This window comes from Gobio gobio, assembly GCF_949357685.1.
Source record: "Gobio gobio genome assembly, chromosome: 1".
Classification (NCBI taxonomy): domain Eukaryota; kingdom Metazoa; phylum Chordata; class Actinopteri; order Cypriniformes; family Gobionidae; genus Gobio; species Gobio gobio.
Window position 1 is genome coordinate 64,474,540 of NC_137097.1, and position 15,123 is coordinate 64,489,662.

Sequence of the window (15,123 nt, forward strand, 5' to 3'; positions counted from 1 at the left end):
CTTATAGACAGACAAACAAATGTTTAAATATATATTAATGTTTACTTAATTGATATATTCCTCTTTATATTTAACCATTTTATGGATTAGGCTGCTTCAACACAGACTACAATCAGCTCAAATTCCAATTCAGCTTCCTGTGGTGTATGGCAAATTCTATTCAAATTCCAGCTCATTAGCCGATAGGTAAGCAATTCTTCAATTTTGCCCAGTTCAATTACCTCCTGCATGCATTGTGTGGCATTAATTGGTATTAAGAAGAAAAACAAATATTCTAGTGCCAAATTATTCATGTAAGGACTTTGTGATAAGCAAATCTTACCATAGATCCAACATGGCCACTCTCTCCCTTCTCTCCAGGGGGTCCTGGCATTCCCTAAATAAACAGATTTAAATTTAGAGCCATACGGTTTCAGAATTAAGGTGGATTAACCCCCTCAATGAAGTGTGAAAACTATGTCCCATCTGGATGAAGATGAACTAAGATTTTGCAAACACAGTGCATTCATGCATGCAGTCAATAGATAAGGACATCTGGGGCTGAAAGAATGCTCATGACATGCAACAACTCAGGGATGCAGGTTTGAAATCTAGTTACAAAAATATCCAGCAAATCAAACAACCTTCTGTTATTGTTTTTTCATAGACCCAACTTTGACTTTGTTGGTTTTGTTTTGCTTATCCTTAAAAGTCACAGTGCGGACAGATGTACCTGCAACCCTATTGGTCCAGTCGCCCCTTTAAAACCACGTGGACCTTCATCTCCTTTTGGGCCATACATTCCTTGCTGTCCCCGGGGCCCTGGCTCTCCATCCAGACCCTGAAAGAGACATCAGTGCTGGACTGTGAACACACAGAATTCCAAACAATCTCTAACACTTTGGGTCACACACCCGATACATAATTATACATACTGGTGAACCTGGCTGTCCAGCAGGTCCTTGGCTCCCGGGCGGCCCTGGAGGACCCTGTGAGGTAAGATACAGAGATACAGTTACATACCTCTAAAAAAAGTTCATGTAATATTCAGTGCTTATGACAAGATAGAGATAGATACTCACCCCCTCTCCTTTGTCTCCTTTGCTGCCTTTCTGCCCTGGTCCTCCTGTCTCCCCCTGAAAAAAAAACACCCCTCATACCCATGAATAACAACCAGCATCAACATGTGCAACTGCTGAAAATCTATTCAAAGCTGTACCTTATCTCCGTCATCTCCAGGTGGACCAGGTGACCCTGCAGGACCAGGTAATCCCACAGGCCCTTGTTCTCCATCTCGCCCAGCAGGGCCAAACGGACCTTTCTCACCCTGAAGAGGAACAGAGGTAATTGGTAATTACAATTGAGGTTAGCAGTAAATCTTCTCATTTCACAGAGTACAATTTCCATGCGACTCTCACCGGCTCGCCCTTCTCTCCCATTGGACCAGCGGGGCCGACACCTCCTGTACGACCAGGCTGACCAATGGCACCTGCAGATCCTGAGGGTCCTCTCTCTCCTGTGGCACCCTGTGCAGACAGAGAAATGTAACATTTTAGTTAGGTGAACTATATTGTGGAAAATACAGAGGAGATAATGGATAATCACTTACAATTGGTCCTGCAACACCAGGGGGGCCCTCTCCGCCCTTCAGACCAGCAGTACCCTAATAAACCATAAATGTAAGAAAATCTGCCTATTTTCACGAAGCCTGCTTTAATATTGTAACAGTTGTCAGTTATGCAAAGGCAGCAGCCATCACAGCAGGGCTTATGAGAGGATTCTCTCAGATACGTTGAGATAAGTTACCGGAGTGCCAGGTAAGCCTCTTTCTCCTCTGAATCCACGACGACCAGCAGGACCACTCTTCCCGGGCAGCCCTGCGGGGCCTGGATCTCCCTGGAGACAGAGAACACAGAAAGATGGATCTCTGTTTCCACAACTCGCTCACTCATTAGGAGCCATCCATCACTCCTTTATAGGCACTGAGTCATGCTGGGAGCTCTATTCATATTGAATGAGCAGAAACATATGGAGTGTAATGAGCAATGTAACTTATAACTAGATTAATGTGTTTGGTCTGTTTCGTGAGGATGATGATTCTAATGCTTATATCCAACCTTGGTTCCCTCTTTGCCTGCAGCTCCTGGCAGACCATGCTCTCCAGGGGGTCCTGGGGCACCTGGGTGTCCCCTGTCACCAGTGGGGCCGGTCTCCCCAGTTTTTCCCTGGAATATGAGATAAGTGAGACAACTGGATTGGACCACATCAAACATTCTTAAATGAGAAGTTTCATGGAACTAAACAAAGATCGATCCTGTATGATCAACTCACCTGTGGTCCGACCACTCCAGCAGGCCCGGGGGGACCCGTCTTTCCTTGAAATCCCTGTATGAAAAAATTGAATGTGAACAACGTTCAAAAAAACAATTTCAGAAGCAAAACCAGCTTATTTTAGCCTGCAACATTGCTTTTCCTACTGTTTATAAATCAACTAATGGGTGTATCTAGTTATGGGAATTAATTTAGAAATGTATGATTAAACAGCCCCAATCCCAAATGCTGTCCTACATGTGTGATGTGATGCTGCATAGACTGTAGTTTGCTGTACAGTCTGCACTAGCTCAGCATTAAGGACACATAGTGGCTCTTATGGGTTTTTTCTAAAGTCCACAAGACTATAAAGTGTCTTATTTGTCATTTAGGGATTTAGAATGGTGCGCACAAGTCACATCAAACGCGCCATTTGGGACATGACCATGGTTACCTTTCCTTTAAAATGATTCTTTTTAAAATATGAACTGACTCACTGGCTCCCCCCGTTGGCCTGGGTGACCTGGCAACCCGTCCTTTCCCGCAGGGCCCTGAAAACAACGTGCAAAAAATTTAAGAGATATTCTTTCATTCTCTCAAAGAATTGTATTTCTTTATTGGTCACTTACATTTGGTCCCTTTGGCCCGGCCTCTCCATTGCGTCCTTGTGGTCCTTGAGGGCCCTAAAGCAGAGTGGAAAAAAGCACTGGTATTCATTTATCTCCGGCAATGAAAAGAAATGTGAAATCTCACATTAGTCTGGTAGATTGACCGTGTAATATGAAGAGAATTGTAATAGATAACATACTTTCTCTCCTGTGGCACCTTGTGGGCCGTCATGACCAGCAGAGCCCTGAGCATAAGACAAAGAAAGGGACGTCACATGAATTTAAACATATACATTACCATCTATTTAAAAGGGCTTCTATAGGATCATTATCTGCATGAGGATGGATTTCTTACCTTGGCTCCTGGCTTCCCTGTCGGTCCTCGTGCTCCTCTTCCCCCACGTGCACCCTGCAAACAATGGGAATCAAACATGCAAATATGCTTAAAAAGCATGCATGATTAAAATGATTGTTCAGTCAATTATTATTGGCTGTTTTCTCATTAATCCCTGCATGCTGAGGTGTCACATCCCATTAGCATGCTAAAGACTTACATTTGGACCTCTTTCACCATCGGCACCGGCCTGTCCAGCAGGTCCCTGTAAAAAAAAAAAAAGTTTATAAAAAATGAGCGCACACACATTAATGCAGCAGGGTGTGTGTAATCCCTCGGACAATCTACAATGGCACTGGCCTCTCACCCTCTTTCCTTTCTCTCCTTCCAGCCCAGCTGTTCCAAGAAAGCCCACTGATCCCTGTGGACCAAGGCGAAGGTTAATCAATTACCACATTCCATTCATTAATCAACCTCTACGTTTAATTAACCACAAATTAACCTCTGAAGTCCAATTACCATAAATAAGCCAAATAATAATTGTAGCTTCAGATAAGCTATTAATAAAACAGCCTCTAAATGGCCATTAATCATCCTCAGTAAAAATGTAATATGGAAATATTAATATACCATGACTGAGACCTGCGGCTTTCAGAATTCAGTGTAAAAATTCGGTTATTGTCATTTCAATGATGATGCTTTACCTTGGACCCCTGCCTGCCGGGATATCCAGGCAACCCTGGAACTCCAAGTTTGCCCTGCACATGGAACGAGGAGTCAGAAAATTTAAGAAAACTAAATAATCAGTACATAAACAATTCTCAATAGACTGTTGGTATAGAAGCAGCAATTACCTTTTCTCCAGCAATGCCCGCAGATCCAGCCTCTCCCAGGGGTCCTGACTGACCCTTTGGCCCCTCTGGTCCATCTTCGCCACGATTTCCAGTAGCCCCATTATCACCCTAAGCATGCACACACACAAAGTTACTGTTACATCTACAAATAAAATCTACATCATGCCATATATAAAAGTATTTTTTTTTACATTATCTGAACACACTGTGAGTGGTCAAAAAAGGTTGAGATGCATTTGCTAAGGTGTTCTGAGTGTTGATAAGGCTGCTGCGCGGTTGTTATGGTGTTTGGAGTGGTTAAAAGGTGTTAGCTTTTTGGCCCAAGTTAAAATAGCCCACTTGTTGTCTACGGCCCTGTTTACCCCTGGTATTAAGATGCGTTTTGGTCGATCGGATCACAAGTAGAAGAGGGAGACACATTCTCGTTTACATCCTATCTCTTTTGTCCACTTCTGTCCTGATTTCTTCGAGGGCAGGTAAATGTATGGGTTGTTTTTCAGATCTTTCGATCTAATGGATGAAATAAGCTCACGCTATTTACATATGAATGTGACTGGAGAAAACAGTAGCTTTCGTTTCTGCTCTGATAGCCACAAGTCCATGCCAAAACGCTGTGAATGCGTGTTAGAAATCAGGATTGGTGAGAGAAAATTGTGCTTGGCATGTTTTTCATCTTCAAACCAAACTTGTGTCTCCAGCCAAAGTTTAAATCCCGTCTGGCTAGCGAGCTTCCCATAATGTTTAAGCGCTAGGTCAGTAGGCGGAGAGTAGGCGTTTTGTGGCTGTTCGAACACATTCGACCACATGAGTGTCTACACTACGAAAGAAATCCGATCGAATGCATTTTCAACTACATCTTGACGTGGTCGAAAGTGGACAAGCTCAAAACGTTTTAGACCTCTTTTACACCTGTATTTAGCGTCGTCCACTTGTGATCTGGGGTCTCATTTATAAAACTTTCCGTAGATTTCATCCTAAAAGTGTACGTACGCACAAAAGCTAGATTTTGCGTCTGCACAAAAAAATTCAGATTTATAAAACCAAGTGTACGCAAGGCCAGAACCTTTGCAAAAATCCCTTTATAAATCACAGCCAGCAAAAGATTGTGCGAACGTGCACCTCCACCCTGTCTCCTCCCTGAAATTACCATATATGGAGCTTACAACGCCTAGTTTTACTATGCATAACCTCATCTGCATATTATTTGCATGCATATTCCCATCCACGTGACGCCATGTTGAACACTGTCAAAGGTACAAGACATTGAAAAATATTAGATACGGACTAAAAATGCCATTTGTGCCTTACACAGTACATTGCTGACAATCATCCAATATCCTTTTTATGTTTTAGAATAAATATATCAAAATATCCATAAAAATGAAATTTTACAAAATACTTCTCAGATATTTTTTTTAAATAAAGTTTATTCATTAATTTCCATGGGCCAAATGTTATTTTAATTCAAAATATTTTGTTAATTTGAAACCCTTCAACTCAAATTCATGCAGTTTTGCTGATAATGTGAACATATAGGATGTTTAGGCTATTTTAATTTAAACAGATAGGCCAACTTATTTATTGCAGTGTGTATATATATATATATATATATATATATATATATATATATATATATATATATATATATATATATATATATATATATATATATATATATATATATATATATATATATATATATATATATATATATAAATACAATCATCTGACTTGCGTTACTGACAGTATTTTAGAAAAGGAAACATGCAAATCGTATTTTTTTTCTTCAAGTTGTATCCTTCAAATACAGTGGTATTTCTCATAATTTTGTGAAGATGTCTTTACACTCCGTGTCCGTGCAGCTGCGGTTGTACAGTAAGCTATTATCATTGGACCTATTCCTACTTGGATAATGGAGAGTTCGACCACCGAATCCTGCAGTGTCTGTAAAATTGAAGTAAGTGTGTGCATCGCCAAAACATATTGTCATAACGTGAGATCTGCAGTTAGGTTTAAAGAGGAATTATTGGAATTAGCCTATATTTAATCCTTGCTGTCATTAAAACAGCGTGTCAGAGGAAACGTGATCAAGTCGCACATCCACATATCTATCTAAATTCATATAATTTTTGCGTAGGCTAAATTCTGAGTATGACTTTATGTAATTTCAATGCATATCGTTTTAAATTGTTCTTACTTCATGACTTTTCTCACTCTATACAGTAAAAGAGTTCGTACGCATGGGTCAGAGTTTGCGTGCAGGTGCGCAAATTTTCCCGTCAAGTTTGTTTTTATAAATCACAACTTATGTGTCGAAAGTGGCGTACGCCTCTTTCAGGGCCTGTTTTGATCGTACGCAGCGGTTATAAATGAGACCCCTGATCAACCAGAACACATACCAGGTAAAAAGGGCCTATGATATTCTATCTGTGGATATAGCTTGGGACCCTCCCTCAATGGGTTTTTGCCTGTTTTTTGAATAAATAAAGGCTTTAAAAATGAACAAAATACCTCTACTTAACAAGCATAAATGTGATGAAGTGTAATCTGTAGCAGAAACATGTGGGACAACTTACACATTGTAGTTTAATACTAGTCTAGGGGGGAGGAGGGTTGGCTGAAAAATGATGATCAATAATAAAAATGATGTTCGCCTAAGCAAACACCACTATTTACAGCCTATTCAGGCTGAATGGAAAAACTCACTCTGTCTCCTTTAATGCCCATTTCTCCCTTGGCCCCTGGGAAACCATCTTCACCCTGTAACAGACAAAAGGAATTCAATTAGTCAGAACCACCTTCAAATTGCTCCACACAGATAAAAACATATAGAAAACGTAGACTCAAGAAGCGGCAGAGAAAATCATGCATCAACCGAGGCCACTATCAGTAAACACTGTGCCTTATCTTCACACTGATAACTGAACTCGTTGTCTTCTTTTCCCTTGTCTTTGTTATGAGAAAACAAGCGGATTTGTTTTTCTCTCACCTTCTCCCCCTTGCTACCCTTCAGTCCCCTCACCCCATCTGCGCCCTGTTAGAAAAAGGACAAAATGTATCAGTGTGTGCCACAGGGATCTCTGCGCAATCTCCAAACCTCGGTTCGGGAGCGTTCACCTGAAAGAAAAAATCTCAGAAATTATGTCTTAACATGAGTATACCAGCACTGACTGTTTAAAGTAATAAAAGCTTGCAAAATTGCTGGAGGTAAGACATACAGCTACAAATATAAACAGCATTGTGACAGAACGTAGACACATACGATAATAATCTGGATGACACCATCAGAGTAGATTTATGTGCTGGCAGGATAAATCCGTTTTTTATCCTTTGACCACATGCTGAAGGCATCACACACTCCTCCACACAAACAAGCCCAGACAGGTTTCGTTTTCCTCCTTGTTGCGTTTTCGACTGTCCATCATGAGTGCTTCGCACTGTCAAGGTTTTTCCGGGGAGAATTAAACTGATCTACCTGAGCCAGTCGTCTGCCATTCACCCAAAGTCGGACTGTCAATCAAAAGTCTGCCATCCTCGACCAAATGTCTTTGAGTGTCTTTGGAGCTAACAGAACGAGCTGCAATCTCAAAACCGCTCACCTTCACTCCACGGGGCCCGGGATATCCAACTGGCCCTTGTGCTCCTGATAAACCCTGAATAGAAGAAGAGAAAATGCCAGTTTAATGTTCAGGCAGTGAAGGGGAAAACACTGACAAAACCGTGTCATTAATCTACGACTGAACTATAGCGCTCCATGTGTGTCGACGAAAATACGTTCAAATGAATACTCAGTGCTGCAGACGTAGTGTGAGGGTTCGTGCTGAAAACGAAACAATGACCGCACAATGCTGATGGCTTGATTCAAGTGTGCAATTACTGCGATAGTGCACGCATAAAAGCACGCAGTTATGCTTTGTGACCGGTGATAATTTAGCGACTGCAGCTGGAGCGCCTGTAACAAAAGGCTTCAGACAGAGGGGACCGTGAACAGGGCAACGCTTTTCTGTGTGGTGCCGCATTTAGACTCTTGGCTCTCTCCGTTTCCTCTTCAAATTGTCACCGCTTATTCAGGTCAGTGGAGCAGTGTGTGTGTGTGTGTGTGTGATTGTAACCCACCTGGTGTCCCTTTTCCCCAGGGGGTCCCTCTCTTCCAGGATGACCCTGTGATTTGAACAGGATAACCAGGTGTTAGCATGACAGCGGGCTGATTAGGGGACATCCTGTTTCAGCGAGAGAGCTAATGAGCCAACACAAAAGGCCAGGCCTGGACTAAGGACTCTGCATCATCGCTTTTTCAGCATTCATTCTGTGCATGAAAATTATGCTGTGAAGATTTACTAGGAATGTTTGTGGTAGCGGATGAAATTTGCCAATGTACTTGTCCGTATGCACCATAGTGCCCCCTGCTGGCTGGCTGGAATAGGATTATTTTTTATTATAAAATAAAATTCAGTCCTATGATGATTTTGGAGAAAAGTACTTACTGGAGGACCATCAATCCCAGAAAGGCCCTGCATTCCAGGTTTCCCCTCGGGGCCCTGTTTGAGAAAAAACAAAAACACAAACACACACACACACACACACACACAATATTGAATCCTCTGATCCAAACCACAAACCAAAACCTCCTTCATACTCAGCATGCCTAGCTTGTTAACTGCAATCAATATCCATAATGTGCCTAGGCACATTTGAGGGAAAATGTACTGTATGTGTGCATGTGTATGCGAAGTTTCACTATTGATTATCTGTCTAGCTTCATATGGAAATCTGAATAAAAGCACACACACTAAGATGCGCACTCATCCACACTCAAATGCTTATCTACTAAAGGGTTAAAGGTGTGTGCATTAATACTGAAATAGAGTTTACCTTCTCTCCTGGCAGACCTATAGGCCCCTGTGGACCAGGGAAGCCCTGAAAAGAAAGAACATAACTCTTTATTCAAACGCAAAAGTGTGGGTTTTGTTCTAGCAGTGCATATTTGCATTGCTGGCATGGCTTCATTAGGCAGCACTGGAGTGAAGATGGATGTATACCTGTATGCCTGGGTTTCCCTGTTGACCTGAAGGTCCAGGTTCTCCAGGGGGTCCCTGCGAAACGAGGAAAAAATGTGAGCCATCATTTTGAGAGATGATAATCATTAGTTTGTAAAGCTGTTAGTTTAGGACTTTGGTCCCACTTTATATCAAGTGTCCTTAACTACTATGTACTTACATAAAAAATAAGTACAATGCACTTATTGCGTTCATAATGTACTGCAAAACACATTTTCTGCTATTGAGGTGGGATGCGGGTAAGGTTAGGGACAGGTTTGGTAGGTGTGAGGGTGGGTTAAGCTATAATTACAACAGTGTAATTATAGATGTAGTTACAGAAATTAATTACAGCTGTAATTACATGCAGGATTTTTTTAAATATAAGTACAATGTAAAAACATGTATGTACACAATAAGTGCATTCTATCAAATCATTAATTTCAAATGTTAGTACATAGTAGTTAAGGCCACCTAATATAAAGTGTGCACGATGGTCGATGCCTTCACGGCCTCCTGGGAAGTTACCTACATAGTTTGCAAACTAATTATGATTATTATGGTTAATATTAACAAGGTGGGTAATTTCATGGACATTCTCTTTTTTTCCCTTTCTGAAAAAGATTTGTAGAGCTAGTACCTCAAAATCAACGGCAAAGTATGTCCATTATTGGTGCTTTAACTATGCGCTTTATCACTCTCTGCCTGCCACCGAGAACTATGGGAAATATAGTTTTGTTATGCAAAGCTGTCGCCTCATAAACTGGCTAAATGAGTAGTGTTTTCTGCCAGGCTTTATAGCTGATTTTAATCAACAGTACACAAAGTGCATACAAACTAAAATGTGCAGTCAACCTTCACAATGAAAATGTAAAGGAATAACTTGAGCTCTATGAACGGTAATCGCGGCATGCTGTTGATTACCCCAGTTTGTAACCAATATCAATTAGCTTCTCTTATGATTATTTAATTGACACGCCTCCCAACTCTGAAAGTCAGGGCTCAAATTAAATCCTATCTTCCAACCGGTAATTAAACTATTGTGGTGCCATTCAAGTGCAATCATCAAGCAAATTCTATCATTCCAACATGACTTGAAGGCAGTATATATCAGTTGAATAGATGAGGGCTTGAGGTAACTTTGCTCTACAGTTCTCAAAAGAACTCTGCCAGTGCAACAGATCCTCTACGGGTTACTTCCCAATGGTTTTATCTAACAACATCTGAAATGTTGTTTCGAACAACCGCACTAAAACCTCCTACTGCTCTTTTCTGTAATTTATTTGTCTGCAGACATTGTGTAATACATGCATAGAAAACTTCATAGCAGACCCACCAAGTTGCCCTTTGCCCCTTGAACACCATCGACGCCTTGAATTCCCTAAAAGTAAAACACAAGGTTATATTTCACAATCTTAATAATACCACAGCACCTCTATCCATGTTGTGCATGCAAACTAGCCATTATGTAACTCTGATGGATGGCGATTGTCGTACCTGCTGCCCAGGTGGACCAGGTGGCCCTCTTGGCCCCACAAGTCCTCTTAGCCCCTGTAAAGAAAAACAATCAGAAACTCATCAGAAACTCCCATTAGCTTCACCAAGGTCAAGTGCGGTAATGATCGAACAGTATATCACTGCAGATTAGCATTGGTATATGCACAAGGATGCTTCTGTGCATAAGTTTGTGCTGATGTGTATGTGTATATATGAGAGTATAGATCCTCTTGCCTCTCGTATGTGCGTGTCTATGTGTGTATGCATGGCTAGCGTGTGTGTTTTGTTTTTGTCAGTCTTGGTCTTTGTACGCCGGCCAAGCCACCTGTTCCAGAGCCACATCTGTGATCTCCAGAGAAGTGATTGATATGGAAATATAATCATGCAGGCCAGGATTTCATCTCTTCCCTTCACCAATCTCCCAGCTCATCTATCTCCATCCCCGCATTTATCTCCACAGCATCTCTCGCTCTCTCGCAGGCACCGAGCTGTAATAGTGCTCAAGTCCCTTACTGCTCTGGGTGATCCATTTAAACAGCCGCCGCCCCGGTGGATCACAGCTCACCTGCCGAGATTTAAATGGTGCTTTAGCCACCGTTAATCAGGCTGTGCCAAGCAGGGACATGGGGCTGCCCATCGAATGTCAGACAGAGACGTGTAAGTGTTTATGTGCCCGTGTGCATTTGTATCTATCTGTGGGTTGGCTTGCATCACTCACAGATTCTCCTGGTTGCCCTCTTGGTCCAACAGGCCCATCCGAACCCTGCAAAAGGAAGTTTGGCAATATAACATCTTTTTTGTGGTAGAAAAAAAAATATGTGAGATTCAGCCTTAAGTCTTTGAGGAAGGATATCAGAAGGGTTATGTATGCAAAAATATTCCCATTCTTGAAAGCTGTGATCAATGTGAATCGCTGCTGCATACATTTTTCAACTTTGCATAATGAGAACATCCCACACAGTGCACAGCTTGTCTCTTTCATGCGATTTGTGAGTACACACCTGGGGCAGTGCAGGCGATCTTTAAACAGATTATTAGCAATCTGATAAAAGACTCATTAAGGGGACTGAACAAAGCTCCGAAAAGCAGGATCGAAAAAAGGCGAATCTGCATTACCTTGTGACCAGGCTCTCCAGGTGGACCTTGGGGTCCAGGTTTCCCCATGTCTCCCTGAGGAATGTTCACATGAGAGTCACATTTGAGTTACTGCACACAACACGAAGTCTAAAATGGATCTGAGGATCTATTAAAAGTGAAGCGGAGCGTTTAGACACATCTAAGAGCCACTCTTGACTGCGCAGTAAACAGACTGTGTGATTTGATTAAGCAATTAGGTGTTCTCTACGCACTCTGTGTCCTTTGTTCCCTGGAAGACCAGGTAGTCCATCAAAGCCCCTGTCACCCTGCAAAAAAGACAGAGATCCATAAGAAAGATCGACAAAACAGCCGTTTCAAACACACACGTCCACCAGCACACTTCATTAACTAAACAGAACATGTCCTTTCACAATGTCATGCGCTTTGCTTCGAACGCACAGACGCAAGCAGTGACTATGGGCCAGAGGTGTGTGTGGCATGTGGCAGGGTTTGACAGGCTGCCTCAGAGGAACCTTCCCATCTGCTGTGATTCTCAGCCCGCATCCGGTGCTGGGACTCGGAGAGCTGCGGGAGTACCTCGCACTTCCTCATCAAACAAACTGCTGTTGTGCTAAATAGCTCTGCGTGATTTATTTACTGACGGGTCTTGCAGCTGGACAGGGCTGAATGCTTACTATTGTCAGAGCACACAATAAAACACAGCCCTCAATAGCAAACGGTTCCATCAATGGACAAAACTATTAGGGTCAAATTAAAGTTTCCGGTTTTCCCGTTTAGCTCTGGCAGCTGAATCTACAATTTGAGCACATGCATACACACTTAAACTAACCAAACACAAAAACTGGACATTTGTGGTGGCTGCCCAGGCAAACTCACCAACATATTGAGTGCTGGGGGAACGAGTCAATGGGTTTTTTTGGTTAAATTCCTGAAATAAGGTTTGCAGTTAACACAAGTTCAAGATACCAATTGTAGACGAAGTACAGAAATCAAATACTTGAGTAAAAGTACAGATAACCTATTAAAATGGGTTCCTTTTCAATTTTACTTTAGTAAAAGTACTTGATTTTAAATGTACTTAAGTATTAAACGTAAAAATTACTGATTGATGAATGTTTATTTGTTTAGCAATTTTATATTCTCTATCCACCTGCTCAACATATATGTGTGTGTGTGTTGTGGGAGGGTTAATTTAGTAATTTGCATTTCGTACACTCTCAGAAACAAAGGTATAAAAGCTGTTACTGGGGCAGTTCCTTTTGTTCCTTTTAGGTACTGATATGTACACTTTAGGTACTAATCTACATTTAAGGTACCAATATGCACCCCCCCAGTGACAGCTTTTTGTAACCGAACCATTGAATCAGTGAGTCGTTGACTCAACAACAGATGAGATCTGTCCAATTCATGAATTAATCATTAATTCAGCAGGTTAATTGAAAAAAAATTTGCTTGTTCACAAATCGAACACTGATATCACATCTCGGAGCGGGTGACAGTTTCTTCAGTTCAAAATAAGGAGGAGCAACATGTTTTTATGAAATGTAGTTCTGTCATGACAACTCTTGGAGTGTTTAGCATAGTAATGAGTATGAGAATGTTGATATATTTGGTCTTGTCAAAAATAGATCTGCTACACTGCTGCTGCAGAGCATGATCGGGGCCTGCTACTGCCAATACATACACGACACGCTGCTGTGAGCAAGTAAGACATGCAGTTGCTGTATGAAATACCATACATGAATTACCTGTACAGGTGGAGCTGGGGAAGGTGGAGGGTTGCTGAAAGCGCACAGTACGTCTACAGAAAATGCTGACCAAGTATTTGAAGTTTGAAAACGCAAGTTCATTGGCTGCTGATACAGCAGGAATCAGTCAAGGAATGTGCCCTATAGAGAATGATGTGATTGCAGGCAGGTTGAGTTAAGCCTGCACCATCTAGAGCAGGGGTCTCCACACTCGGTCCTGGAGGGCCGCTGTCCTGCAGAGTTTAGCTCCAACCTCAAATAAACACACCTGAACCTGCTAATCAGTGTCTTACAAGGCCCTAGTTAGACATTGATTAGCTGGTTCAGGTGTGTTTAATTGGGGTTGGAGCTAAACTCTGCAGGACAGCGGCCCTCCAGGACCGAGTGTGGAGACCCCTGATCTAGAGTTTCAGGACAGAACTATGTATTGAAATAAAAAGTACAATATCAGGCTTTGGAATGTAATTAAGTAAAAATTTCCCAAAATAAAAATACTCGTTACTGTCTACCACTGTAAAATACATCAGAAATACTTTTTTAAGCCACGGTGTCTTGAAAAAGACGGTTGCTAACAAGTGGCTAAATTGGACTACAGAGGTTGTTGGGGATAAAGTAAAGGTAAACTCATCAAGTCACTAGTCAACTTTTACAGCCTAAATCAAGCGTATAGCGTCAATTCTGGCAGGTCACGTTAGTCAAGCTCGCATCAGCTGACTGTCAGCTGATCACGTCTACCTATAGGAATACGACGTCCATCACAGCCAGTAGCGGTTTTGGGCACGGGCGAACCGGGCAGCCCGGGGCGGTATTTTTTCATGACACATGGGGGCGGCACGAGCAGTTAAAAAAAAAAAAATCCTCTGCACCGCGAAGCGGTTTTATATCTATCGTTTCACTGAGTGGGGAATTGATAAATTGACGCCCTGTGCCCTGACTGCAGGTGCCCCTGCTTGCTGAGAAGGTGCCATGCACTTTGGTTGTGTGTGTGAGAAGGGGGGAGTGGGAGCAGGGAACAGTTCACTGGGTATCTCCCAGAAGCAGAGGTGTGTGTGTTCATCTGAGCCTCATTGGTCTGTCACCACTCGTCAATGTCAAAATATTTGAGAAAACCAATCAAATTAGAGTAGGCGGGCTTTATGTTCACACAGAAGCTGATGAGGTGCAAATTTTAGCAGCGCGTCTCGACACATTTGATCTCCTTATTCAAGTCAGAAATGTTGAACAAATTACAAAAATATTCTGGCAAATGAATAAACTTTTGTCTAATTTCGCCATTTTTAATTGAAAATAGGCCTAAGTAATGTGAGTCATAATGTAATTAACAAACAAAGAAATATTAGGGGGGGGGAGAGAGACTCGAAGGAGGTCTTGCCCAGGGTGCAATTCAATGTAGAACCGCCACTGATCACAGCATAAATATATAAGCTCCTTCAGTACTGTCAGCAGCTATCGCGTTCTCCAGAGCTCATTTACCCTTCTCCATCCCCAGCTCCTCCTTTCATCGAGTCAGGATTTGGTATTCTGATTCCCCTGAATCAAACTAAATTCCCGAATTATTTTGTACATTTAATATCGACATTAATGATATAATATGATATAAATATAATTAATAATGCAAATACATTATGTTGGTTCTGTTCTGTTTACGCTAAGGGGGGT

At 41.8% G+C, this 15,123-nt stretch overlaps 1 protein-coding gene across 1 annotated transcript in view; it reads right to left on the minus strand.

The window, feature by feature from the left end:
• Window positions 1–15,123, minus strand: part of col5a3a (collagen, type V, alpha 3a) — a 78,924-nt gene that overhangs the window by 15,598 nt on the left and 48,203 nt on the right. The window contains exons 18-47 of the mRNA XM_079811027.1: window positions 11,968–12,021; window positions 11,735–11,788; window positions 11,337–11,381; window positions 10,619–10,672; window positions 10,458–10,502; window positions 9,125–9,178; window positions 8,958–9,002; window positions 8,570–8,623; window positions 8,202–8,246; window positions 7,685–7,738; window positions 7,075–7,119; window positions 6,792–6,845; window positions 4,086–4,193; window positions 3,936–3,989; window positions 3,599–3,652; window positions 3,452–3,496; window positions 3,253–3,306; window positions 3,098–3,142; window positions 2,919–2,972; window positions 2,787–2,840; window positions 2,311–2,364; window positions 2,097–2,204; window positions 1,786–1,875; window positions 1,589–1,642; window positions 1,398–1,505; window positions 1,199–1,306; window positions 1,062–1,115; window positions 915–968; window positions 713–820; window positions 323–376 (exon numbers count right to left, since the gene is read on the minus strand). Coding sequence (XP_079667153.1) covers window positions 323–376; window positions 713–820; window positions 915–968; window positions 1,062–1,115; window positions 1,199–1,306; window positions 1,398–1,505; window positions 1,589–1,642; window positions 1,786–1,875; window positions 2,097–2,204; window positions 2,311–2,364; window positions 2,787–2,840; window positions 2,919–2,972; window positions 3,098–3,142; window positions 3,253–3,306; window positions 3,452–3,496; window positions 3,599–3,652; window positions 3,936–3,989; window positions 4,086–4,193; window positions 6,792–6,845; window positions 7,075–7,119; window positions 7,685–7,738; window positions 8,202–8,246; window positions 8,570–8,623; window positions 8,958–9,002; window positions 9,125–9,178; window positions 10,458–10,502; window positions 10,619–10,672; window positions 11,337–11,381; window positions 11,735–11,788; window positions 11,968–12,021 — 1,863 coding nt within the window. The remainder of the gene's footprint in view (window positions 1–322; window positions 377–712; window positions 821–914; window positions 969–1,061; window positions 1,116–1,198; window positions 1,307–1,397; window positions 1,506–1,588; window positions 1,643–1,785; window positions 1,876–2,096; window positions 2,205–2,310; window positions 2,365–2,786; window positions 2,841–2,918; window positions 2,973–3,097; window positions 3,143–3,252; window positions 3,307–3,451; window positions 3,497–3,598; window positions 3,653–3,935; window positions 3,990–4,085; window positions 4,194–6,791; window positions 6,846–7,074; window positions 7,120–7,684; window positions 7,739–8,201; window positions 8,247–8,569; window positions 8,624–8,957; window positions 9,003–9,124; window positions 9,179–10,457; window positions 10,503–10,618; window positions 10,673–11,336; window positions 11,382–11,734; window positions 11,789–11,967; window positions 12,022–15,123) is intronic.